This window comes from Dermacentor variabilis, chromosome 5, assembly GCF_050947875.1.
Source record: "Dermacentor variabilis isolate Ectoservices chromosome 5, ASM5094787v1, whole genome shotgun sequence".
NCBI classification, from domain to species: domain Eukaryota; kingdom Metazoa; phylum Arthropoda; class Arachnida; order Ixodida; family Ixodidae; genus Dermacentor; species Dermacentor variabilis.
This window is the reverse complement of record NC_134572.1, coordinates 63,029,870-63,057,454: the sequence shown is the minus strand read 5'-3', so window position 1 is coordinate 63,057,454 and position 27,585 is coordinate 63,029,870. Positions and strand designations below refer to the sequence as shown.

At 46.3% G+C, this 27,585-nt stretch overlaps 2 protein-coding genes across 2 annotated transcripts; both read right to left on the bottom strand.

Moving 5' to 3' along the window:
- Positions 1 to 7,558: 7,558 nt before the first annotated feature.
- On the bottom strand, positions 7,559 to 10,116 carry LOC142583552 (peptidase M20 domain-containing protein 2-like). The gene is made up of 3 exons (XM_075694039.1): positions 9,780 to 10,116; positions 9,509 to 9,702; positions 7,559 to 7,708 (listed from the first exon to the last, which is right to left on the bottom strand). Exons 1-3 carry the CDS (start codon positions 9,970 to 9,972, stop codon positions 7,559 to 7,561), a joined length of 537 nt encoding a protein of 178 aa, XP_075550154.1. The 5' UTR covers positions 9,973 to 10,116.
- Positions 10,117 to 16,651: 6,535 nt separating this feature from the next.
- On the bottom strand, positions 16,652 to 25,946 carry LOC142583551 (xaa-Arg dipeptidase-like). The gene is made up of 4 exons (XM_075694037.1): positions 25,739 to 25,946; positions 21,771 to 21,904; positions 18,833 to 19,346; positions 16,652 to 16,956 (listed from the first exon to the last, which is right to left on the bottom strand). Exons 1-4 carry the CDS (start codon positions 25,944 to 25,946, stop codon positions 16,652 to 16,654), a joined length of 1,161 nt encoding a protein of 386 aa, XP_075550152.1.
- Between the last annotated feature and the right edge of the window lie 1,639 nt (positions 25,947 to 27,585).

Genomic DNA, 27,585 nt, shown 5'->3' with positions numbered 1-27,585 from the left:
CTTTACTCCCACCGCACGCTATAAGTTATATTGGCAGATACCCAGAAGCTCAGGACTTGTTGATAGTTTGAGTACTACCCACAAATACACGCACCTTGTGGGAGTGCCCAACTTTCCCCACTTCTAAAAACACATCACAGTCACCGTAACCATCCTATAAGCGCCCCGGTTGCTGGAAGGAGAGTACCACTCGCAAACTAGCGCTCGAAGCCTGGTGACCACGTCTGGAGCAATGCACCATGTATGTACGGTAGCAGAAGCCTTGAGCCCACCAAAAATGCCCGGAATAGGGCTAGAATTATGACCCGACAGCAAAGCGACGGTCTTATTCTTAATCTCGTGGCATTGAAGTTCCTCTGCACTGCTTTCGTCTTCGCACGGAACAACTCTACGTTTGCCTAGTTGGTGGTAAACAGGTATGCTTGTCGATATTTGAATAATAACTTCTTTTCATGCAGATAGGGATGAGAGAGAGAGAGAGAGAGAGAGAGCCCAAGTTGCCTTGACTAGCGCTCCCTTCCTCAGTACGGGAAAAACGGTCGCACTTATGTTGTGTTAGCGACAAGTGGAAGGTTTGACAGGGATATGGAAAAAAAGCAAGAATAATTAACAATAACTATACGCAGATGAGATATAAGCAAAAATGCTAGGTTGTAACATAAAGCTCTTCAAAATACATACATTTGTTAGTCCTGTCAGATGCATTGTAATCATTGTAAGAGGAATGAGAAGTTCGGCAGCATGTTACACTCCTGTAACACGTGAAGGCGAAACCCTGCTGGCACACTTGGTAATGCGCCCTCTCGCATCATCGCATTGCTGCTTTCGCAGCCCGAGCTCTTCGGCTCGTTTTCCACGCTTAGCTGCGGCTTCGCGCAGTCGTATAGCGGGGTCAGACTCGCGCCTGCGATGTTTCTCTTCGACTTTACGTTGAATCCGCGCAGCAAAGGATTGAAACATATGCTGTTGTATTTGTTGTATCGGTGATTTCAATGAATCTATGGAGTGTTCACTTCACTTTGCTGAACGCTTGTAGCCACAGCCTTACTGGGGTGTGAGCCATTGTATTTTTTTGCTTGCTTAGTGGGGCTTGAGCCACTGAGAAGGTCACGTTCTTTTTTTCTACCACTCGACTAGACGGCGCGTTTGTGAACGTTGTATGCGTCGTTGCAATGATTGCATGTACTCTACGCTTCACTATGCTAATTGCTTGTAGCCATCGCATATTTTTGCTTGCTGAGGGGTCTATGAGCCATTGCTGATGATGACAGTTTTTGTACCATTGGACCGGACGACGTGTCTTCTTTTTTTTTTTTCAGGGCAGTACATGAATCGAGATAACCCCGCTGACGCAATGATTCTCTATTGTAGTGGCTAAAACCATGCATATTTGTTTCATTAAATGTGGATCTATATATTTAACTCTTCAGTAAATGTCGCGAGAAATGACCTTTGGCGCCCCACGCGGCAAAAGCATGAAGATGCACAAGGTGCCTATCACGTGACATTCTACTAGTGTACGCGGTTCCTGGTCTTTTTATGAGTATTGAAATGCAGTATACTTTTCATTATTATAAGATTTTCCTGACTTACATCTGCAGATAAGGCTTCGTTTGTAGTCAGCAGAAAAGTGGCGCTGCCTTCGCCTTTAATTTCGGTCTGTTGGCTTGGCTCGTCTATCGACAGAACGAAGACGACGGGGCCCAGCCAGCCATGGCGTAGGCATGTACTTGGGGAAAAACGCGGTACAAATGCAAGAAATGTCTGTACAAAAACGCGATCTTACTGCACCAGCATTTCATTTTCAAAAGTGGTTGAAAAAGTCAGAAGGTAGGTGGTTCACCCCAGTTACCCTCACTCCTTTGAAGCAGAACGTTGGACGGCTTTCACAATTTGCGAGGTGGGCTATCGACATCTCTCTCACTTCAAAGCTTTGCTGGAGGAGGGACTCTTACTTTTTTTAGAGGCTGCTCAAATCGAAAAAAATTCTGCTTATTAAATATTCGCGCGCTTTTGGAAGTAACCGCTACGGATGTAAACACTACCGAGCGTGAGCTTTGTGTTGCGCCATAATAAACTAGGTTCTTAAATATCGGTTGTCAGTTGCTTTACGGCTTTCGCATTAATAATTTCGATTCGTTTACCCATTTTGGTCAAGTACACTTCGAGGAAATCCAAATCACCTCTTCAAAGTCACTTTTCTGGCTGCATTTCTGGTTGGAAGGCCACATGAAAGGTAAGAAGCCTTTCATCCCGGTTGGTCCTTTCCTTATCCACAATGTGCGTTGCACGTCCCATTTGTATACATGTTCAGCTTAGACTGACAGCTTCCAACTTATGCGCAGTGAAACATCGCTGAAGACTGAAGACGACGAAGAGGGCACAGCGAGGTGCGCACTCTCATCTGAACCTGATGTGTCCAACAGTTTAATTTATTATTCATACACGTGGTATTAGCAAAGGCAAAATAAGATGAAGATCACGGAGTAAAATGTATGCGCAGAAAATAATGCGGCCATATGACATTGCGAGGACGAGTAAAAATAAAGGCCGACCACATAGGCGCACTTAAAAAAAAAGCATACCAAGCAACCTAGTGCCATGCGTTCTAAAGAAGTTGAAGCTTTCCCCTGTGCACAATGCATTTGCATTTCCTTGCCGAGCGCGTTCCTTTAAATTTTGCTATGCAGGTGAACATATTTTTTAAAATTTTTCTTCTATTCGCTTCTTCCTCTCGCCTATACTTTTCTTAGTATTTGTATTTTAATCTCTTTTCTCAGGATCCTCCTGACTTTTCGCGCATCCTTCTTTGTTGTATGAGTTGGGCACAAAATACATTTGTCTTCTGCGCTGACAGTTTTTGTTTCTCCAGGTCACTGAACACAAATGTATTGCGATGAGGATTGATGTTCATAACATGTAGCAATATTGTTTTCTGGAACTGTAAATGCCAAAACTACATGTGAAACACCTTATGCAGGCCCGTGTATTATGTTGACCTCGTGCGCTTGCTTAAAATGCAGTGGCACTTCAGCAAAAGGGTGTTCTTGCTTTCCACCCGCATCCCGTATAGCCGGCGCAACACGAAATCGAACCCGAAATTCAGTTACACTACTGCGCAACTCGGTAAGATGAGCTGTGGCTGCCTTTCTAGACCAAATTTAGAGTCGTCGTCTTTATTCTTGCTGCTGTTGTTGTTTTGAACGCCTGCACCTCTCGAAAAAGATATTATCGCACTGTATTATCGCGTCTCGTGTGTCCGTTAGGATGAGTGCTGTCTGTGTTTGAGCGATGGGCTGTACAGAGTTCTGAAATTTAATCTTCAAGTTGCCGAGGCTCCAAGAAGGATCGCTTACAACCGCACTAAATTGAAAAAAAAAAAAAACGTATAACCGCATGCAAACTGCTGTAAACTCAAGACACCAACTTAACTTCTATTCAGTCACAGAGTCTAAAGAATCTCAACAATTTGTGTGCAGCATTATGACGTCACTCTGATTTAGCCGCAGAGGTAGTCCAGTGGCTGCGGCGAAGCGCTGCTGAGTTCAAGGTCGCGGGTTAGGTGCAGGGCTGCGGCAGCCGCATTAAAAGAAAAGAAAACCGCACGTGTAGTTTGCATTGGGTACGCGTTAAAGAACCTCAGGTGGTCATAACTAAATCTCGTAGCCCCATGCAACTACGGCGTGCTTCGTAATCAGATCGGGCTTTTAGCACGTAAAATGTCTCGATTCTGTTTTTTTATTAATCACACTGATTTTTCAGTCTGCAGTTAACTTGTAATCAAGTATTTCGTTTTACGCGTAATAGGCTCTCTCGTACCTTCAACTCGACGCACTCCGCATTTGTAATCTTAACAATGACGAAGTCGTTATGTTCGCTTATCGGAAAGAGAGAGAACATTAAAATCCTGCAGTTAGTAGGCGCATTAGAAAACAGTTATACAACAGTACAAAATTTCTGATGCATAATTATCTCTCGTTCCCCGAAGCTTTATTGATCCACAAGTGTTCATAATGGGGAACACGTAAATCCAGTTAGCATACTTACTGCAACAGAATATCATTCGAGCCCCTCAGTTATATGTTATCTCACATCACAATTGCTAAGCAAGATTGTGAAGTTTAAACTTCATGGACAGTGCAGTGGGTTATGAGCTGCACCATAATAGACGGCTCATGATTATTGTTTGACCACCTGAGATTTTTTTTTTTTTTGACGTGCACCTAACCAAAGTACACGAGCGCTTTTGCATATCACGTTCATTGAAATGCAGCCGCTGGGGACAGAAAAACCCTGGACGTCGTGCTTAATAACAGAACAGAATATCCACTGAGCCACCTCGGTGGGCGTAGTCCCTAAGACACATTTGATTCGTTCACGCATTATTAATGTCCTCAAAGGCATATTCGTCATTTCGATAAAACTGTCGACGGGATATGCTTCTGTTCGTGACGAAGATATTCGACTCTAGCTCGCCATTATTTTATTTCCTTCCCGCCTTCACTCTCACTGCATTCAGTTTGTATGTTTTTGTAAGTTATTCAACTTTACTGCAACTACTTCATGGCCCCCTTGCGTATATTTGCTGTTCATGAATATGCAGTAAACTTTCAAGCTCAGGCGGTACCGCCCACTGCGTCGGAGCCTGTATCAACTCTCCGCTGAGAGTTTGCGGGACTTTTTGATCCTGCCGACAGACTTAAAGCTCACGTGCAGGCAGCCTAGATACTTTGGTGATGGCGAAACGCGCTTTGTGCGGGTGTAGTATGCTGTTCAGAAGAGCACAATGCATACGATTACGTTAACTAGGACAGTGCAAGGTACGGTGCAAGATACGACACAGTGCGAAGCATGGTGCAGGATATGGCCTTAAGGTCTAGAGTGTTTTGTCGTGAGACCTCTGACGACCGAATGCCTTAGGTTACATAATGATATATTACACCGTGCCCTTAAAAATCTTTTTTCACAGCGGAGCTCTTAAAGGCTACTTTCCCGTCTATCGTGCCCGCATGTAGAAAAAAAAATGCCGCAGATAAAGCAATACCGGGCCGACCCGCGGCGTAAGTGAAGCAGGCGTTAAACACTCCTGCTTCGTGAGCCGATCCCAAAGATAGTGCAATGCCGGGCCGACCTGCGGCGGAGGTGATAAGCAGGCGGTAAGCACTCCCCAAACGTGGGCCGATCTCGAAGATAGTGCAATGCCGGGCCAACGCTCAGCGGAGGTGCAGTTTGCCATTAAGGGGCCCACATACACAGATTCACTGGTCATCCTTCTTCACAGAGTGGTAGGGCACTGAGTTTTCTTGTTTTGTTTAACGGCTTCGCGAACGTTAGCTGGGACACACAGTTTTTGAAACGTGTCTGAACCATTGAGGACAGAAAAAGCTAGCCGGAAACATCACCTGGCAATATTGAGGCCTAGGCATAAAAAAAAGGAGAAATCATGGAGAAAGCGCCCAAGCGTGTGACAGCAAGCGGTCGTTTTAAAGCCAGCCCGTGAGGCTACACTGGGTTCTTTGTCTGCTTGTCTGGTACGCCCCTTGGAAGTTATAAACCGCGGCTAATCATGTAAGCCCTTCGTGGATAGTGTTGTCGTTGGAACGGCGACGATGTTTTCAGGCATCTGGGCCGAAAACTTACGGCACCGAATGGGGCGAGCAAAAGTGAGCGGCAAGAGCTGCAGAAGGGGGCGCCAGCTGCGGCCAACCAAAGCCAGCGCTATTCAAACCTATAGACCACCAACCTCACCCGTATACATAAGGCTGTTCCCGCGATTTAATGCACGACGTGAGCCTTTGGCGAGTTAAAGCAAGGACTGAAAGGCGTCGGAGGAACTGGTCTTGCAAAGGCTGACTGCATGACGTCATGTTCCTCGCGAAGCTTTTTTTTTTCTTTCCTCCACGGTTTGAGCGTTGTATAGCACGCACAATACACATGCGCTTAACCTACTCCCGCGTTACAGCAAGTCCTCTGAAGGAAAACCGGCTGTGTAGCCATCTTTTTCGGCAATTTCATCATGTGTAAAACTTTATAGGGTAGCATGAGCTAGGCACCAAGCGACACGTCTGGCGCTGGCAAAAGGTACTTAGGTACAACCTAATTTTTATTGCAGAAGACCTTTCTTCAGCAATGCGTAGCGGTGTTAATTTGTCCCTGTGCTTATCGCTTTGTTGGTGGAGCTATACTGTCTCGGAAAAGTAGTGGTAGTGCGTTGGACTCACGAAAGATGACGAATTTTCTTCAAATGTGGAGCTCGCTTTCTGAGTTACCTGTATTAATTTCGTTTCTATCTTCCTAATATTCTGCCTACGTGGGCGACGTATGCCTATCGATTTTGGCATTTATGCCGGGGCATAGTTCTCTACCACCTATTTGCTGTTTGCAAGAAGACCATGCAGTGTTGCATATTCTGCGGAATTCTTCGAAGTCAACAGTGAAATCCTTGCATTTCAGCTTCGCGTGACATGCAGATGCTGTAACCAGACGCCGAACACGTGACTTTGGCTACCGAGCGGGGTCACCTCAACACAGAGTGCATTCCAACTTGTAGACCCAGGAGAGCTTCGAAACGGCCATAAAAACGAGAACATAAAACGGAAAATGCACACGCACACAAAAACGCCTGCAAGCATCAATGGATTCGGTAGTTTTGTTTCATGTAGACTGCACTGCTGCAGCTTCGGTCATTTGCACGACTAACTACGTTTTATTCATGAATAGCCGACACAAAAACGTCTGAACATTAACGCTACGCTTGTCGCAGATTCTGTCGCACGTTTAGAAATGGTGCGGAAATATATATCTAATCACGCTTTCCCAGTAACACTCGACTTAGCCACGTTGTCAGGCTCTTTGTTGTGCGTTGTTCCGCGCTTCAGGGGCGTTTCCACTGCATGTAGCCATATTGCCTGAGGCGATTGTTGGAGAATTTCAGCTATGCGATACATGTTGTATGAGAAGGACTATGAGCCGACTCAATAACTCTGGCGTAGGTAGCGGTGGATGCGTCCGTGTTTTCGGATATGTCGTTTAATCGCTGTAAAAGAATGTCCCGTGTATACGTGCGCATTTTAGCAGTGCTTTGCGTACTTTTTTTGGTATCGTTGCGAAATTTTGTGGTGAGGGTGGAGAAGATGGAGGAGAAAGTCTCACGCTTGTTTGAAAGAAAGTCATTCTTGATTGCCCTTCCAGTCTATCAACTTTATCGCCACCAGCGCACGACACCAGCCTTCGGGACAGCTCCGACAGAGTAGGAAGGAAGGAAGGAAGGAAAAAGTAGAGAAGGAAAGGCAGGGAGGTTAACCAGTTTAGCGTAACCGGCTTGCTACCCTACACATGGGAGAGGGATGGGTGCGATGAAAGATGGGGAAGGGGGAGAGAGAGAGAGAGCACATAGCACAGCACACAAACATCGGCCGGTAGAGTCTATCAATCTGGCATTGTACGTGATAACACTGTCAGAGCCGCTTGTCCAATCCCGTCTCTTTCATCCGACAGAGTAGCTGTTTAAAGCTGAACGAAACGTGGTTCGTGGGACGCGTACAAGTGACGACGACGTCTACACACCGGCGACGTGCCACTGCGGCGGTAGGTCCCTGCGCAGGAGGGTCACGTTGCGGTAGGCAGCCACTGCGGCGTCTTGGGCGTTGATGCCCTGCCAGGGACACAGCACCGCGGAGCTCTCGCGACCGTGATAAGTGACGCGGGTCTGCGAAAAGCCATTAACACCGAGCGCTTGTACTATTTTACATTTTTTGCGTGCCTGTCGATCTGGGGTAAGCCTGTGTTCTGCAGTTCGAGTGCCAATACCAGAACATTGCTTGCGATGTTGGGACACTGCATAAGGTATGCACAGCTACAATCACGCCAGCTATAAGTAGGAATCAATATAAGTGGTGTCCAAATACACCACACTGCGTCGGCTCCTCGTTCCTACGTAGCGTCATGTCCCTGACGTCATGTTCCTCCCGAAGCTTTTTTTGTCTTTCCTCCACGGTTTGAGCGTTGTATAGCACGCACAATACACATGCGCTTAAACTACTCCCGCTCTACAGCAAGTCTTCTGAAGTAAAACCGGCTGTGTAGCCATTTTTTTCGGCAATTTCACCATGTGCAAAGCTTTATCGAGTAGCATGAGCTAGGCACCAAGTGACACGTCTGGCGCTGGCAAAGGGTACTTAGGGACAACCTAATTTTATTACAGAAGACCTTTCTTCAGCAATGCGTAGCGGTGTTAATTTGTCCCTGTGCTTATCGCTTTGTTGGTGGAGCTATACTGTCTCGGAAAAGTAGCGGGTTGGACTCACGAAAGATGACGAAATTTCTTCAAATGTGGAGCTCCCTTTCTGAGTTACCTGTATTAATTTCGTTTCTATCTTCCTAACATTCTGCCTACGCGGGCGATGTATGCCTATCAGTTTTGGCATTTATGCCGAGGCATAGTTCTCTACCACCTATTTGCTGTTCGCAAGAAGACCATGCAGTGTTGCATATTGCGGAATTCTTCGAAGTCAACAGTGAAAGCCTTGCATTTCAGCTTCGCGTGACATGCAGATGGTGTAACCAGACTTTCTTTCTTCTGAGTAGCTGGAACAGATCTCAAAGGCTATGCTTTTGCGCGCTATATGCGCCGGAACTCATCGCAGAATTAGAAAACGTCACGGCTACCGTGTTTCAGAAATTTGTTATAGGTCGAACAAGAGATGTGTCAAGATATAGCCAACGTTTCAACAAGAGGACTTGCCTTCAACTAGTCTGTTATTGTTACCCAGACGAACTTCTTGAAACGGCTGTGGCTTGCGACAGGACGTATCTTGTTCGATCATAGTTCATCCCCTCAGTCTGCATCTTTCTGTGAACCTCTGTTGCGTTTTTATCTTCCCGTGAACATATCCATCTCTCTCCTTTGTAGTTCTATCTTGCTTGTAAAGCTGTAGGTTATCCAGATATAGACGACAATACTCACGAAAGTAGCGCAGGGCGTTCCATAGTATAGCATTCCCGGACCAAATGCCGGTCTTGTGGCGAGCACAGCGTCGACATTCGCGAACGCGTTCTTGTTCAGAAGCACGGCTTTTCCCTCGCCGTACAGTTCGGATGGTGTTCCGAGCACTCGCAGCCGGCCCCGAAAGGGGATGGCACCCGGAGGCTGCGTTGCAGCCGCCGTTTTAATGTTCGTAACTAGGTGGTATGCATTTTTATTACCATACGAATATATCGTATGGAACTATACACGCGTAGGCCAGAGCACCCTAGTTGCCCTCGCTTAGGTATTATCTTCTGATCGGCACTGTCTTGTGTTTGTGGATGGCTAGCGAAGAACTAACCCTTCGATATCACTGACAAACTTGGCACTGGTACCTAACACTATGTGAATGTTTCTTGGCCTACAGATGCTTTCGATTTACTAGGGAACTTTGGCTTTGGTTTAATTATCTAAAACATAGTCTTGATGGGCGTAGGAAAAACAGATCACATCTTCACTTAACATCCAATAATGTCTCTTCACGATCTCCAGAAAAAGTGCCGAAGCCGAAGAGTGCGTAACGACAACCAATGCAATGCGTACCGGTTGGGCGGCTTCCATTTGGACGGCCAGTGCTGCCGCCATGGAGGCAGTGCTGGCCAGATTGTGGCCCCAGGCGTGGCCGAGGCCTCGTACTGCATCGTACTCGCACACTAGGCATATCGTGGGGCCAGAATCTGCGGATACGGGTCGCTTAATTGTTCGATATCAAGACTGCACCCGCGCACACACCTCGCGCTGCGCAGACACGCACCTTCGGTGAACACCAGCTCGGCACAGAAGGCGGTGGGCAGCAGGTAGCCGGGCATGACGAAGAAGTCCCTGCTACGCAGCATGTCTGTGAGCCGCTGCTGGGCGAACTGCTCGTCCCCCGATGGTTCGGGACACGACCATATATCCTCGCACAGCTGACGCAGCTCATCGTGTACGTGGTCTGGCAGCCACATGCCGAAACCATTTGGCAGCGAGCTCAACGCTTGCCTCGATGGTTTCGATGGTATCACCTAACCCGGCGCCTCGCGGCGTGCACGGACATGATTATGATTCCGATGATGATATCATGCATTGACATACACCCGCAATGAGGAAGAGGTACGTAACCATTTCCCCGCTTTCTAGGCGGGGATACGGTAATGTGATAGAATAGTACGCGCGATAGCGCCAGCTCCGCGGAACTTTCAAAACAAGGCGCAGACAGTGGTGGGAGCATCAGAAGAAAGCCTGTAATGCTCGCAACTTACTTTTCTTTTTCACGTTCGTTGTCATCACCATCATGCGACTATATGATAGGGCTTTCAGTTCACTGCAGGGTAAAGTGAACATCTAGAACTACCCGATAATTATCTCTCTCCTCCGTTAAACAGACACACTCTGCCTTGTCATCTCATTAATATACAATAAAAAACCTAGAGCTCTGTCCTGCGTTACATTCCAAACGTGAAACAGACCTGCGCGAAAAGCTTGGATACGATGAATCGATGTCTTAAACCTTGGTGGAGCCACCGAGTAGCCGAAATAGTCGAAACAAAGTAGTGAATGTAATCATCACAACAGGAATGCTCATAGCATCATACCTTCTTAAGAAAGAAAAGTTTCATGGCACGTCCTAAAGCCACAGTTTAGGCAATTGCTTGGTATTCTTCCGCTTCCCTTCCGTGACATGGCGCGCACTTAGAGTGTTCAAACTTGTTTGTTTTTTTGAAAAATTCTTTATTATATTTTAAAGGGTACTTCCACTTTGGAATATTCGTTCCCTGCCTGAAGGCACTGGGAAGTGAGGTGTCCAGACACAGCAGTTCGGATTCCCTGCTGTTTTCATGACAGTGATGCGGGGGTAGCTTCTACGACCCCAGAAGAACACCCACAAGAGCATCAGCATTCTGGATCCAACTTAGAAGCGGTCAAACGCTATGTGTGCTTGGGGAGCTTTCGGCCAATCCCAACAGGTCGATTCTCCGCTGCTGTTGTGAACATCGCCCTCCGGTCTCTTCTTTCTTAAATTGCGCATTACAATAATGTGTGTAATACATATTGTAGTGTTACGCATTTTTTTTCTAGAAACGACCTTTAAGATTCTCCAAAGAAGAAGTCTTTAGGTGATGGCGTAAGACCCATATCGCTGCCCCCTATGTGATCTGTGCGATCCGGCACTCAATGTATTTCCCGGCGTCGACGCTGACTAATGTTTCGTTTCGTGAAGTGAGAACTTCTTGTGAGTACGCCTCATACATAGGTGACGATCTAATGTTATCACCGCCACGCATTAAAATCAGTTTTCTTTATGCAGAGAAGTCTTCAAAATACAAGATGAGAACTATCCTTTTAGGAAGCGCTACATGTGCGTCCTGTACACGCGGATACGGATGCGGTATGTAATGCTGCTCGAAGCGGTTAAGGGTAATAGCCAACCATATATATCTGACCTTCACGCCTTGCCATGTTGACTAGCCTTATATTAAGCAATCATGTTTGATTCTGAAGCTAGTAGGTAATCTGATCCCATGGTGTCATAGAGGGACTCTAAATGTGGTGACTATACAAATATTATTAGAACCATCAGCTGAAGTTAAAAGGAAAGGGAAGACACAAAAATGAAGGAAGTCAAGTTACCAGGTTTCTTTGTTGAAAAGAACAAGGAGAAGTTCTTTAGCGCGCTGCTTTCGCGTGGTAGCGTTTCAAGACGCAGGCATTGGCTCAATAGTTTTGCCTTGCAGGAGTGGTCACCCGACGCAAGGTCTTCGCTAGCCCGTTGCGCTCAGATGAAATCCATGTAATGCTTTTCAATGTAGCTTCAAGACAACATTAAGTCCTTTGCCTCAACTCTGCTCCCTGCTCCCCCTCCCGCACTCGCCACCAAAATACGCCCACAGCTTTTTTTTTTCTTTTTCGTATACCGTTATTGTTGAGACAGGGCAACAACATGACACCGGAAACAAGCATATAGGAAAACTCATGCGCAGTGATGAGAAACTTCAACACCGCGACGGGTGATATTGCATCCTGATTGTGTCAACGCCTCTTTGTCCGAGTCTGACATATTCTTGAGGCAAGAGTTCGGCAACAGGAACAGCTCGCTTAAAAATGAGTCAGAACGGTAGCATGAGAGCTTGAAAGCAAGCGTAAATGTTTGTCCACGTGAGTGCACCGAAGGTAGGTCACGTTTCCTATAATCCGAGGCAAGAAATGAGTTTCGGAAAACCTTTATTCTTGCTTCAGAAAGTTCGACAAACTGTAGTACTTATTACGTGCACAAAATGTCAGTCTCACACGGAAATTCTGTATTGCATGGCTGCATTAAGAAAGAGGAGCCTGTTATATCCTTTTTCCATTCTGTTCGAGTAATTTTCCTTTTTTTTTGTGCATGGTCGCACTTTTTAAAAGAATGTGTATCTAAGCTCCGCTATCGAAGAAAAGGACACGCAGGCCTATATGTGTACGCTGGCACTGTTGTTTCCAGTGAGCTTTGCACACGCTGTCTAGCAAAAAGGGAGTGGTCGATTCCTATCTCTCTGGCCCCTATATCGACGTCGACACAACGGAGGAAGCCCGCTTTCCTCAGCAGCCTGGAGCTGAATTTTCGCTTTGAGTAGGTTGTTCCGGTAAACCGAGATAGCGCATGCTTTATTTTATTTGTTCAACCTCGATTACGTCTGTATTAGACGCCTGTTTATTTCATGGTCAGACTGGCACACACTTCGTTACCTCAAGCGAACGTCTCTCCGTTTCCTCAAAAAAATTCTCCTCTTTCTATGTGGTTACCTTAAGTTTTATTTATCTTGATGGGTACTTATTGAAGCGTTCCAGCTTCACCCACCAGTGATGGTCTATGATTTCAGCTTTGTGACATGTATGTGCGAAATATTCATCTGCCTGTGGCCGGTTGACATAAACGACAGAGCTGCGGTCATCATAAGCAGCTCCTTTCATCGAAGTTTGAGGACTGATCTGTTGTGCTTAGTGGGAAGCATCCATTTATTACCCGTAGCGGAGCGAGTACCACGGTTCATATTTGGGAGAGCATTCATTTCGGGCTGAATGCGCAGTTCGATAATATGCAACCTATTCATTACGATGCGTTTCTAATAACCTCATCTGCCTGTCAAAACCCTAAAAAAAATTGTGTGGAAGCATATCGCGTATTGTTACAAGGAAAAGCGATTATTTGCGGTAAAGTCCACCTCCGTCGAGTTTTGCCTCCTTTTTTCTTTCTATAGTGAACACAAAATTTAAATTTTGTCTTAGCTCCTCTTTTTCTGAATCTGACAGAAATTGCGGTGTGATCATGGTTTGAAAGCCCATGGACGCGGAAACACGCATAACTTGAGACGTAGAGGAACTCGACAGCATATCCTTAGCGTTCGTGATTCGGCGCCTTAGTGTAAGTCATTAAGGAATACCAAACCGCTCAGCTTTCCACTTTAATAGGTTCCGTTAGTGGAGTTTAACATGTGTGTTATGACTGAAGACACAGCCTTTGTACTCTGTTTAAGCCCTTAATAAACAAGTACCAACCCCCCCCCCCCCCTCTCCTCATTCTGTTTCCTTTATATCAACATGCAGTCTCCTGCTTGCCTCTGCTGTCTTCCCTGCGATACTTGCGGTGCACGCAATTGAAACTCGAGTATGGGGGATTCCCGGCCACTGCGGAATACGAGGAGAGGAAGCTGCCGCTGCAAGCGTAATATTAACCTTGAACCGCTGCAGCAACGTGGCGACACTTGTGCCTGTGCAAAATGACGGAAATGAAGACGCATCCTTCCTAGAACAACGACAGAGGTGGCGACCGCTCCGTGAACGCCTACAGCAACATACGGTTAAGGCCCATCTACTGCCCTGCAGGATTTTCGCGCGCATGGCAAGTGCTCGTGGACAATGCGCACACCAGTATTGCACTTACGCCTGACGTCTTGCACGCTGGTGTGCATGCAGAGAAAGAAGATGCCTTCCGGACAACGCGGCGGAAGAGCTACCACCCGTACAAACAAGATTCCCAGCGTGAAAAGCAGTAGCTGCGCCAACCACCAGGCATTCACTGCCGTGGAAGTAGTGCCCAATGTATGGATCCCTGCGACGAAAGCAGCGGGGACAAGTGGCCAGCTTCGAGGAGGGAATTCTTCCTTCGGCTGAGGCCAACAGTGTCCTGCGAACCCTGTTCACCTTTGTTACGGAATCAGGCATTCTCCGCACGGTGTAATCATGCGGGGAAGCATTCATCGGTGGCTGGTTCTGTCCTCATCTTCAAATTACCCATCTCTATTACCCTTAATGGGTCGTTTAGCCATTCCGTTTTTAACAAAGCTGTACCATACCGTAACACGTTGTAGGTGACCAGAGTAAACACAATGACAGAAGGACTTTTGCTGTTTTCATATTTGCACGGATGTAAAAGGTCAGCCATCAGACACCGAAATGATCAAAGTGTGTTTCCCGCAGACTGTATCTATTCTGGCACTTGGTTCGACCGCGGACGTCGGTGCCATATCGCGGACAGGTTGTTCTAGTAACTGTCGTGCTTGGCGTGGCCGGTGCCCTCCTTCTGTCGGAGTGCTGAAGAGTGAGACATTGCGAACGAGTGCTGCCACTCCCCTTCAAGACGGCACGCCGTCCAGCACATCATCATTAGCATGTTCGTACAAATTAAATGTCGTCCCTACTGAACGTATCGCTTGCAAGGCACTTAGCGACATCACCGTCACTGGATCGCGCTGCATACGAGATTTAATACTCCTCAAAGTGCTCGGACTGAACGTTTCATCAGGCTGAAGTTGACTTCCCTCGGATATAAGCTAGAAGGACAGAGCATCCGATGAGTAGGGGGAGCTCACATCTATGTTTACAAAGGGGTGGCGAATATAAACCGATCGCTGCTAAGCTCTCGGTTGCCTCGTGTAGGCGAGAAAGCTACCCTCGTCGATTTCATCCTTAGCGTGCGAGTAAAGAGGATGGCGAATGGAACAAGACGTTTGGAAAGAGCAAACAGCGGTTGGCGAGGGTAACGCGCTGTGTTTACCCTGCACATACTGTCTTCACCTTTCCTAGAGCAGGCACTCGAATTGCACCAAACGCACGAACAAAGTGTTTTCCCAAGTAATGCACAGCCACTTCAGAGGCTGTAGCTTTAATCCTTTCCACTAAATCCTCGGGACCGAGCATTCTAGAGTGCCGCTACACATGGCTCGCTGCGTGGATTGGAGAAAAAAAAATGTTCTCTTCGACGGCGATATCCCGAACTGAAGAGCTTCGTTGCAGCAAGCGCCACAAAACCTGCGGTACGACTTTGAAGTGCCGCGCTAGGACGATGCAATATGCGCCGGCTGGTTGAAAAAAATTTCAGCCTTCGCACTTCTTTTTTGGCTCAAAATGCCGGCGTGAAAAGTGCGCACTATCTCGCTCTTACAGTCGCGAAGTCTAAAAAAAAAAAAGAACGAGAGAAAAAGAAACATGAATCTGACTCGAAATGAGAAAAGTTTTTGAAAACCTGGCATTACTTTTCAGACTGCGTTAAATCTATTTCGGGCGAGTGTCGTGTTGCAATCCCTATGCAGGAGAGCGACTTGAAAGAAAATTTGTGCATATTTTCATGACCTATCACACGTTTCCGTGAAATACTATATGCGGCGACAGCGACGTGGCTTTTTGAGGAATTAGGCCTTATGTAAAACGGTTACTTCCGCCTTGGTTACCTGTGTATCAGCTTATCCCGGGATTCCGACAGACATACCAAGGCGACAGACAAAAACGAGATAATCATCCACAGGCCGTCGTGTTTCGCAACCACCATTTCTTTCTTTGATCTTTTTTTTTTTTGATGTCGCTCTTTGGCGGGTGTGTACCAGTCATAAAGCGAAATCCCGTTTTCTCGAACATCAATAGAAGTCAATAATTTCTTTATTCTGTTCAAATCAGTATTACAATATCTCCATTCCGGTAGCAAGCTCAGGTATCTGTGTTCTCTTGCACCTGAACGCAAGTTGTTAGTTCAGAGTTCTTTATCAGTTGTATAATATGAGCATGGACATGTTAAACTATATCTTAAACCATTTTGCCACCCCAGACATCTTTCTTACCCCATTCGAGTGTAATTTGTTGAGCCATTTGCAGCGAAAACATCTGTCCTAGTCTTCCCATGCTATACCGTCCGAAACCGTTACTTTCCAGTGCCACGCGTGACGCCTGCGAATGGCAGCGTCGGCTGCCAAGAACTCAGTTCTTCCTGGAGGAGCCCGCAAGCGGTGTTCCAAGGATTGCCAAAGGTGGACGGGGATACCTGCCACCGTGAAACTTTGCACGGATGGGCCAATCAGGCATTTTATAAAAACCGGTGAAAGACCTGAAGGGTCCGTGGCTGATTAATAAAGTCCGTAATATTTATTAAGGGAGAGAGAGAGAGAGGGACTAAAGACGGAAGGCAAGATATTTATTAAATTTAATATCGCTGGGCGGGAACCTGTGCAGCCAGCGGAGAGCCCCATCCCAAAGCTTTGAACGTTCTTCGTGTAAACTTCTGCACACTCGAGTGATATCTGAGAGGAACCCAGCATCAGAGAGAAGACACCACATAGAAATCCTCGCAGTACTTTAGGAGCTCGCTTACAGCACAAGCTGCAACCCGATCCATCTATCGTTTTACTGCGCGCGCGTCAGCGGCACATGTGCTTGTTGCTGCCGGTGCTGGGCTACTAAGGTGTCGTCCCGCTGCACGAGAAGTTTGAGGGCAGTGGCTGCCAGCGCATCCGCGGCTTCGAAGGTGGCGGTCAGTGCGTGCGGCGTCGAGGCTGCTTCGGCGAAGGCGCGCGAATGAGGCGCACCGAAGGCTCCCGGCAGCGTGTAGGAGGCGCGCAGGCAGGGCAACGCTCGTGACACCGTGCCCCAGTCCGACCAGGCGCCGTACCATTGGCCGCTGGAGCACGAAAACCAGGGTGGGGGAACGCCTGCGTGGACAGAGGGGCCATGTGGCTCAAAGTCGGCAACGTCAGGCTGATGCACACGCGCGCGCACGCACGCACACGTGTGCGTGCGCGCGCGACACGCCGCTCGAGGCGATTTGCGTGTAAGCATCTTATGCGGTACGTGTTGAGCTACGGAAAGCTGTTTTTCATTTTGCTCTACAATGTTCTCATTGACGCTTTCAATCTAGTTGTAATATTTGAGATGTTTATTGAGTAACTAAAGCTAATTATGCAATTAGGTGGAATGCAAAAAAATGCCCCGAGTTTCTCTAAGCGACGGCAAGCAACATTACCTTGGTTCTGCCCAGTTACGTGTTATTCGCGTATATTTAAATCTTGGTGCGTGTCCCGCCGCGATGGCTTAGCGGCTATGTTGTTGCGCTGCTTAGAGCAAGGTCGCGGGATCAAATCCCGGCCGTGGCGGCCGCATTTCGTTGAGGGCGAAATGCAAAAAAAAACGCTTGTGTCGCGCGCAGTGGGGACATGTTAAAGATTCACTGGTAGTTAAAATTAATCCAGATTCCCCCATTACGGCGTGTCTCATAATGCAATCGTGGTTTCGCCACGTTAAACCGCATGATCCAATCCAAATCTTGCTGCATGAATTTCGGTACACCCTATATATATATATATATATATATATATATATATATATATATATATATATATTATAAGCTCTCCCATCCCCTTTCTACTCCTACAACGTGACGGGCTTTCCCCACTTCGCAGTTCAATTCATGATAAATGCGCGTCGAAGACAGTTTAGGAACAGATAAGTACTCGCTATTTGAAAGCCGGCAAGAAGAGTTAACGATATTGTACATATATTTCAGTAAACTAATGTCAAGACGAGGAAGGAGGCGTCACAACGAGCCCGAGCGAGCACAAGCGGTGACCTGAGTGAAAACTTGATTCAGCACTCTTGCCGCAGTCACGCCGATGACTTGAAATACCAGCTGTTACACTTATCATGCATGTCCTGCCCCAAGCATTAACAGCAGCTTTGCTATGAGAACGATTGCTTTCTATTAAATCTTCCTATTGTGCTTATGCTCCTCATTTTGCGCGCTGGTATTTTTACGTACTTGCACTTAAGTTGTAATTTGAGGAGAAGGGCTTCAAGAGGCTCTGCTCGAGGTTTGGGGAATATTGGAAAACGAATCAACTGACCATTCAAAGATCGCTAAATAGTGCAAGAAACTTGAAACATTTTATTAATTTGAACAGCTTTTGGATTCACCGTCAACGTAGCTACAACGCGCAACTTAGACGAATGTGGGGATTTCACAAATGTAGTTACTTTGCTTTTGTTACGTACTTGCTAGACGCCCTAATGGTAGAATCTATAGTATCTTTTCATTGCGTAAATACAGACATTTGTGATTCATGTCAAATCTACCAATTTCCCGTAATTACTGAAAAATAAACAACTTGGCGACTGCAAATACGTTTTGACAATGGATTTGGAGTTCAACTGGTCTTTTCGAAATCGGTTGCGCATGGGCTGAGAAATGAAATCTCTGCCCGTGTTCCCGTGTTCCTCTGTTCACGTTTTGACATCATCTTTCTCGGAGCGGAGCTCCCTCTTAATATTCCTGTTTAGCCTGCAACTTATCCCTCACTTCCCTCTGCAGAAAGTTGGGCGAAGCCTTTTCAGGCCACCCTGCCAGCGCTAGAGCCTCACCTGGTCTCCCTCGTTCTGTACATTCAAAGAATCACGGCATCCGCTTTTCTACCGGCTACTTCCTGATCAGCTATAGAAAAGTGATGCGGACAAAGCATCGCCACAAATACAATGCTTCAATCCTAATCTTTAATCTGCCTTCAGAATATGCGACACTAGGCGCGCAGCTCTGACCTGTCTTCTGCGCCTCCACGGAGTACAGTTGTTCCAGGGTACGGCTGAAAACAGGCCGGGTCCTGGGCTTGCTGAAGCGGCACTCGAGGAAGCAACCGGTCGCCTTGGCCACGCCCAGCAGCGCGTCTTCGGCCGCTTGCCGCCGCACGCACAGTTGAGCGTCGTCGGAGGCGAGGAGCACGTATTGCGATTCGGAGCGGGTCGTCCGTTCGCACGGATTACGTCCCCCTTGGCTGATGATGCCGTGGCAGCGGCTCGCGAGGACCCAGTACGAGAGCACGGCAGCGTCCAGCGCGGCGGCACCGCGGAACCGCACGTCTAGCCACTGCCCGGCGGTTTCTTGGTCGATGGCGGGGCAGCAGCCGAGATCGCGAGCCGAGGTGGGGTGCAGGGCAAGGAGCGCGGTGAGGCCCGACAGCTCGCCTTGGTCGAGCAGCCGCGACTTGCAGCACGGCCGCGGAGCCTCGGAGCCTGGTACGCCGAGCACCACGAGTCGACCGTGCACCTGTTCTTTCTGCGAGGTGCATTTCAACGTCAACCAGTCACGCTTGCGGTGACGGTTACTACTATTGTTGTTGGCGTCGACATCTTCGTCATCGTCGTAATTGTCGTGCTTGCTTTCCAATAAATATATGGCTAGTGCACGTTGTGGGTTTGGCCAAGAATCGGAAGGCGGATGCCAAGCGATAATCGGAAACAGATTTTTCTGGTTTGATATAGAGCAAGTGATGCGCCTAGGTGAAATTACATGTTAAGGTGAAACGAGCCATGGCTTTATGGTTGCATGGTCTCAAACAGGTGGCTAGTCGCTATGGCCTGGGCGCCGAGTTTTCAGCGCTGTAGTTTGTGCTCTGTAGTACTAGCGCTTTATTTGCCTTTTGAACATGTTTACACGGTAGAATAGTATACAGAAAGATGTCCAAGAGTATAGTATGGAAACGGGACCTGTTGGTAAATATTTGGAAGAGGAAACAGCGCTTGCGACAAGGACAAAGAAAGATCGACATTTCTTCGTCCTCGTCCAACGCGATGTTTCCCCTTCCAAATGGAGCACTAACTAGCACAACATCGATCACTTGTGTTGTTAATAATTATGTGAAACAAATGAATAATAACAGCGTACAAAATAGTTGTAGTAGTGGTATTATATATAGCAAAATAGGTAAATAAACTGGGTTAATCGAAAAAGACTCATACAAGAAAGTGATAGATGAGAACAAATTACCTATGTTATTATAAATGTATAAGACAACACTTGAAGAACACACGTTTGATATCGATAGGGAGCAAGTTCCACAGCTTCAAACCAGGAAGCACATGAGTCGGTTGCCTATAGTTCGTATGTGTTACAGGCAGTAACATGTTATATTTTAAAGCGAATTTTGTAGTATTTGGGTTAATTAGATGAAACCGACCAGTGATAAACAATAGTTCGGGGTTAGCTGTTATGTAAACTACTATAATGACAAGATGATAGGAAATAAGACATTTAATGAATAATAATCTAGTAGTAGAGGCGGAAAGTGGAGAAGGATGCATCCAGTTCACGGGGTGGTTGTGGGGGTGAAGCATATAAAGCCCTTTGCCAGGTTTGCAACAGGTATCGCCTATTCCGTACCTTTGCCACGTGAGAGGCGATACATAGGACAGACGCTGCTGGAGCAAGCGTTTGGCTAAGCATGCGTTTGCAATAAAGAAGTGTGATTTAGCGCATCTGGGCCCGCACTGCCGCATGTGTCTCCCGAGTTTAAGAAAACTGCGGGGTTGTTTAGAAATAAGCATGCTCTCACTAGACTGATAATTCAGGTTTATCTTATTATCAAAGCGGGTTATGAGTGTGTAATCAAGGCTTCGAATGTGCTGTCAACGAAGGAGAAGCTTCGCTATAGGACATGATTTATTGTTTTTAACAAGTTGTTTTTTATGTTATTGAGTGATAATGTTGATACCCTGCCCGTATACTTGTGCACGTACCGATAAAATTTACTTAAATGGCAGTGGCCTGTCTTGTCCCTTCTTCTCCGCGTTGGTGTTTTCTTTCTCTGTTTAGCTACAACGAATTCATACAGACTAGCTGAACTTTAAATACTTCAGCAGTTTTCAAGCCCTCCCCCATTCCTCATTACAGGTGAATTAAACAATCTGCCATTGTCATTGCGAAGTGATACTGAATATTCGGAACGAAGTTATTACAGATGTCAAAATTTTGGAATTAGAATGTCGAAAATTTAACTCTAAAAGCCAGACAAAAACGAAGGAAGAGAACATGTACACCACGAGCGCTTACATTAACTGAAGATTTATTTCAGAAAGATACGTATATAAATATAGTGAGAAATATAGTGCGATAGTTGCAGTGCAAGATTTTTTACATGGGGGGGGGGGATCAACACGAACTTGCTCAGTTCACCCTCATTATGAATCGGAAGGGGGTTTCGTTGGTTTCGTGAATGCTCATGCACAATTTTTTTATTCTTCTTTTGTACTTGTACTGCCCAAATGGGCCTTTAGCATCTTCGAACTAAAATACATAAACAAAGCACGTGCAGGTCTCGGATACTGCTCGTATGACGCGTACTTAAAGCTTTATGTGTACTTCGCTCGTGATGTAAATTAAGATCTTGCAGAAACAGTTGTCCCGACGTGGTACGGCATCTAGAGTTCTATGAAGCCATTCGGGACCTTTATAATGTGTCTGGCACAGTCGGTACCTTTAGCTCTTTGTGCTAAGCAATGTGCAATCCCCAGGCTCTGGTTCTCTCTAGATTACCGAATTTAAGAAGTATTGAGTTCGGCTACCTTTTGCGAGGGAATACCACCTTGGAATGTAGCTGCTGATACGGTGGTCTTTTGCTGCGAAAGGCTTCAGTTGCAGGCCTTAGGCTACCAAGTTGCCGCATCCGCATCTTGTTAACCAGAATTCTTTACCTATTCTCACCTCCATGCGCCGGCGAATGGCGGACGCCGCTGCTAGAGTGCCGGCAGCTACCAGGTTGTGACCGCAGGCGTGGCCCAGTCCAGGCAAAGCGTCGTATTCGCAGACAAGTCCAACAGTGATGCCCTCTACTGACGCTGCAAAGAAACTCATCTTGATGCAAAGGCTTTTCGCAAATGCTAAGCGAAACTAGTTTATCCTGACTGCTAGCTGTGACGTACGACTTCACTCAAGCGAACATTCATGCACGGATGCTTCGTAATTTTCCACTGCGTCTACGTTGCGGACCGCAGCTGTAGCATTATTCCAACAATGAAGTACCGTTTAGTTTCAGCATCATTGTAAGTTGGGACCACATCCGTAGCTGCAGTTTTTTTATTTCTTTCAAATGCACGACATTGCATGATAGATAAGATTTACCCTCTCAAAGCAGACCTTATGTTACGTGAGGCAATCACGTCGGTGATTTCTGATTATTCTACTTACTCGATTCTGAAGCAGTCTTTCTTCCGGAAAAAGAATTACTAATCAAGGACATGCGGACTATAGATTCAAGTACAAAGCAGTGTTTACAACATTGACAAGATATCAGCATTGGCATTAAAATTCGTGTAATCCAATTAAACCCACACGTCACTGTAGCTGTGCGACGTGTGGTAAGTTCGTGCCCACTCGTTCATTTCATTTCGCTATAGTGCAATCAAGGCACTATGCTTAGGCTGCCATGGTGTGCAAGGCATTTAAGAAATGCAGTATCTCAAATGTCGTAGACGGCACCGAAGATGAGATGCTCCGAACGGCTGATGACGATAAGGAGGTCTCAGTCATTGACGATGGCTGATCTCCGGTCTACTGCATCTCAGGTGCAATGATTTTTTTATTCAATCGGGAGAACAAATCGGCATTACTCTCTCTCTCTCTCTCTCATACACACAACTAAAACAAAGAAATAAAAAAAATGGCGAGCGACCATTTAAAAGAGTTGTACTCATAACTCCTTCAAGTATGCAAATAAAGATGCTTGTTACAATTGAGGGCGCGTTAGAATCGAATAAATATGCCACTTGTTACCACCTGAGGTCCTTTAAAACGCGCCGTAAGTTCCCCACACAGGCGATGTTGCATTCCACTGCGATCGCAATGCGTCCACCGTGGCCAGGGATCGAGCCCAGATCTTCGTGTACAAGGTCATTGCCACAGCCACCACGGTGGGTTTCCGCCGTTTGCTGTACAAGTAGGGCAACAGGAGTATTGGAGCCTGGCTTACGGCTCGACACCTCGTGGAGCACAGCCAATCAGAATGCGCTTTCCTACGTGTACTTCCGCAACTAAAATGCTGCAGGTCGACCTGAACTGGCTGTAGCAGGTGCTCATAGTCAGGCGTACCGCTGTCACGGGCACTGAAGTCAAATAAATGGGCACCTAAAGCAAGCTGATGATTTAGAATAAATACTAGGCGCTATTATATTGCTTGGATTAGCGGGCAGATGTTTTATAGACGAGAAGATGAACACTAGCTCAAGATAGCGTCGAAATTTCAGGAATACGGTGCAATATCCCACAACGCATAATATGTGATTCGTTATTTGTAGTAAACTATTATCAGAAAAGTAAATACGCTTCATCTGAACACAGAAGAAAATACAAGTTGGACACGCATAATTAGTTTACAGCGAAACTGTTAAGGGCTAGTTCCGTCAAGATCGCGCCCGAGCGTAGACGCATAACCCCCATACATGGGCCGATCCCGGAGGTAGGGCAATACAGGGCCGCCCGCGGTGGAGGGGACACAGACATTAAGCACTACCCATATGTGGGCCCAACTCGAAGATAGTACAATGCCGGGCCGACCCGCGGCGGAGGTGCAGTTAATAATAATATATTATAATAATAATATTTGGGGTTTTACGTGCCAAAACCACTTTCTGATTATGAGGCACGCCGTAGTGGAGGACTCCGGAAATTTTGACCACCCGGGGTTCTTGAACGTGCACGTAAATCTAAGCACACGGGTGTTTTCGCATTTCGCCCCCATCGAAATGCGGCCGCCGTGGCCGGGATTCGATCCCGCGACCTCGTGCTCAGCAGCCCAACACCATAGCCACTGAGCAACCACGGCGGGTGGAGGTGCAGTTGTCCATTAAATGGCCCACATACACAGCTTCGCTGGTCATCCTTCTTCACAGAGTAGAAAGGCACCGAGAGAGAGAGAGAGAGAGAGAGAGAGAGAGAGAGAGAGAGAGAGAGAGAGAGAGAGAGAGAGAGAGAGAGAGAGAGTGACAGTGAACTTTAATGAGCACCAACAGTTAAGTCGGCTGGGCCTAGGCCTCCCACGATGGGACGTCGAGGGCACCGAGATATAGAACGACAGAAAGCTGAGCTAGTTGGTAAGGATTCATTATGCAAAATAGAAGTGAGGCGTGCAGACAGGACACAAGAGAAGAGAAGTGGACAACACGAATGTAGGAGAACATGGAAAAGGGCTCAGAGTACTAGAAATGAAGCTTAGAACGACAGAAAGCTGAGCTAGTTGGTTATTCATTATGCATATATACATATTTTTTTGATATCGCTAGAGCAGTATTTCTATGAAACTTCTAACTGATGCTGCTATCCCATCGCGGTGCTGGTACGACTTACGTGTCTGTCGTGCCCTCACTGTGAAGATTGCTTCAAAGTTGGCGGTAGTGTCACACTATGTATTACCTGTGAGATAGCTAGCGCAAGTTTGCATCCCTAAGTAAGTCACCCTATTCATTGCGAGCGGTTCGAATTACCAAATTGTTTGTTCGACGGTCGAATATTTCATCCCTTCCAAAGTTCTCGTGATGTTCTAGCAGGAACTCTGGAAGAAGCATCCCTATTGCACGGGTTTTTATTGATTTTCTTTCTTCTCCCCTTTATTCCTCTCACCTATTATACGGGGTGTCTCAGCTAACGTTAGCCAAGCTGTCTGACGAAAAAAAAAAGTTATTTAGAAGGCATGATGCAAGGTATGTTTTCAAGGATTACTGTGTTCGGTTATCAGTCCTCTAGAGACCGAGCACCGGAGGTCGTATAAGTATATCTTGCACCATGTTTTTAACCAATTGTTTTTAGTTGAACAGATTTGCTAATTTTAGCTGGCCCCCTTAGCTAACCCTAATTGGCTAACCTTAATTACAACCCCATTCTCAACGTTTACCATTTTTTTATGGCAATTAACGACAGACCTATCTCTCTTTGCCCCCATTCTTGCCCCCGTTCTTAGTACTCTATCTATTATCGCGATCAATGCATTGTACTCCGACGTCAATTTATCTAAACGACAGGTATTACAGAGGAATGAATGTGGAATGTGGAATGAATGTGGAATGTGGCTATGGCGGCCCTAATAGGAGGCCTAGTCCGCTTGACAAATTGACAAATCACAAAGCATTATTATCACCACTTTTATGTGGTCTTGATACGAACCAGTGCTTGTCAGCTGTCAGCCTTGTTCGTAATCTGAAGCAGCTCTACGTCGTCTCTTATTCAGCGGGCTATCGAGACGGTCAGTTTAACGAGATGGACGTTTCTCGTTGTCCTAATCAACACCTTCGGCGCCATGCGGCACTCCAGAAATTGCCAAATCAACGCGCACTAAGAAAGGCAGATCCCAAAGAAGCAATTTACTTCAGTAAATTGCGATATCAAATAAGTGTAAGAGAAAAGTGGAGGAATGTACACGCGTAAGCAAGAAGTTTGAGGGAAAACAGGGAAGACTACAAAACAAAAACAAAGATAGTCTTCTGGCTGGAAAGTTAGCTGATACGTGCATTACCGAAGGCTGCCAACGAACCAATTATACCGTCACGCTCTGACTGCACTGGCCAGTATTTGCCTCGAGCCTTAGGCCCTACCATTTGTGGGATGAAGGAAGCGGACGTTACCAGGCGCACACCTTCTCTCGGCTGCAAACAATGGAAAGAGCAGCAGTGCAGCACACTCACCTGGCTCAGGCGGAAACTGGTACTCTGCGCGGAAGGCCGTGCTGAAAACGTAGTTACGCCGAACGGCGAATCCCTCGCGTGCGAGTTCCGCACAGATTAGGTCGTGGGCACGTTGCTCGTGGAACGCAAGCTCTGGCTCCGACAACAGTTGGTCACTCAGCGCACGCCATCGCTGTTCTCTCTGCTGCTCCTCCGACGCGCAAGTCATGGCCTGTATGTTAATGATGTCAATGTGCTTGCTAACCCTAACTTTTAATGATGATGATGTTTGTTGCTGCTGTTTGTAGTGTGCCTAAAGCGAAGGCAGATGTGGCACGTACCTCCAACAAGCTATCTTCCAAGAAGTGGGCGCTACTCTTAAAGTAAGCTACAAATGAATAAATAAAAAGCAATAAAAACGTCGTAGGAAAGAAACAGGAGCGAAATCGTGCAGCATTGCTCGAAGATGCAAGAAATAAAACTCGGAATTTGCATCAGAATTTTCGAGAAACAAGACAGAAGATAATATCAAATTAGTGCAGCACTCTAAGTCACAAATGAAATCGCTCATTGCAAGGTGATTAAAGCTCAGAACCGAGGCCCCGACCGGATGGATAATTGGAGAAAAATCAACGTCCAAGTTGGCGAAACGGGGCCTAGAGTGGAACTGTGGAATGCGGCATCGTGATTTTGTAAATGCAACTTAAAACAACATTGGGAATTCCAGAGAAACTGCAGATGCTGGAATTCCGAATTCGATTAATATTGCTTGTTTTGTAAACTTTCGCTTAGGGAGGTTTCTGTACCTTGCTAAAGAGACGTACGCCGTAACCAGCGAATCAGAAACTGTTGGCGACGGCGATTTCTTCAGTCTTCACGATGTTTTACATGAAAGCTGCTTAAGGGACACTGCGATCATTTAAAAAAAAGCATTTTTCCTTCCTAAATCGTGCTGAGGCCAACAGAACAGCATGAAGAGCAGTGACAAATACGCAGGAACAGAACAAAATGCATTGATGTTTTCATGCCTATGTTAGCACGCTTTAGCTGTGTGTAGAAGCTTGTGTCAATGCACCATCGATAAATTTATCACCTGTACAAATTAATTTGATTTCGTGTGCGAACAGGAATGATGTGATGTACAGCGGAATGTTTTATTATTTCTGTCCTGTCTTATATGCACAATGATGTAAATATGACGATGCATAAAAACCTAGACAACTGCTAACCGCGCACTTTCCTGCACCTTCAATGCTTTCGGTGTTCTTCGTGTTGTGCATTTTGTTTCAGCGCGCATTAAGAAACTTGGCATGAACGAGCTAGTCCCATTAATTGGCTTGCTGAATTTAGTTCCCGCCAGTCGCAAAAGATGAACGGCAACAAAAGGCGCGAACGTAGAAAAATATGTTTCAGCTTTTTCTCTTTATTCAAACACGGAAATTTCTTCTTCGTTCTTGTGTTAGGGTAAGTTCTTTTCAGCTTTCATAAACAAACTTAGATGCTTCCGACAGTGTACAGGCTGATTATTAATAATTTTATAGGAATTTAAGAAATCACCTGTGGCAGATAGCATAATTCTTGTCCTTGAGCTGGATTATTCAAATAGGTGGACGTTAATGACACGAGAAATCGGAACGCATGTTCAACTTACTAACAATGATGTACTAATGAACTTCTTAATTAATTACATTGCGGCACATATAGCATTTTATGAATTGTGGCTGCTGAAATTATAATACGTATCCACTTGAAATTAATTTCTAGCATGGCACCAGCTTCGAGACATTCCCAAAGTGTGGAACAAAATTCATGGGCGTTCCAGTTACTTTTGTGCTTGAATGCACAAACGAGCATTTTGTTAAATAGTA

Coding starts and splice junctions, on each gene's coding strand:
- LOC142583552 (XM_075694039.1), bottom strand. CDS start 9,972: ATGTGGCTGCCAGACCACGTACACGATGAGCTGCGTCAGCTGTGCGAG. Junction 9,703..9,779: donor CGAGCTGGTGTTCACCGAAG/GTGCGTGTCTGC, acceptor CCGTATCCGCAG/ATTCTGGCCCCACGATATGC. Junction 7,709..9,508: donor CGGCACTTTTTCTGGAGATC/GTGAAGAGACAT, acceptor GGCTTTTCGCAG/ACCCGCGTCACTTATCACGG.
- LOC142583551 (XM_075694037.1), bottom strand. CDS start 25,946: ATGACTTGCGCGTCGGAGGAGCAGCAGAGAGAACAGCGATGGCGTGCG. Junction 21,905..25,738: donor CCAGTTTCCGCCTGAGCCAG/GTGAGTGTGCTG, acceptor GTTTCTTTGCAG/CGTCAGTAGAGGGCATCACT. Junction 19,347..21,770: donor CCATTCGCCGGCGCATGGAG/GTGAGAATAGGT, acceptor TGCACCTCGCAG/AAAGAACAGGTGCACGGTCG.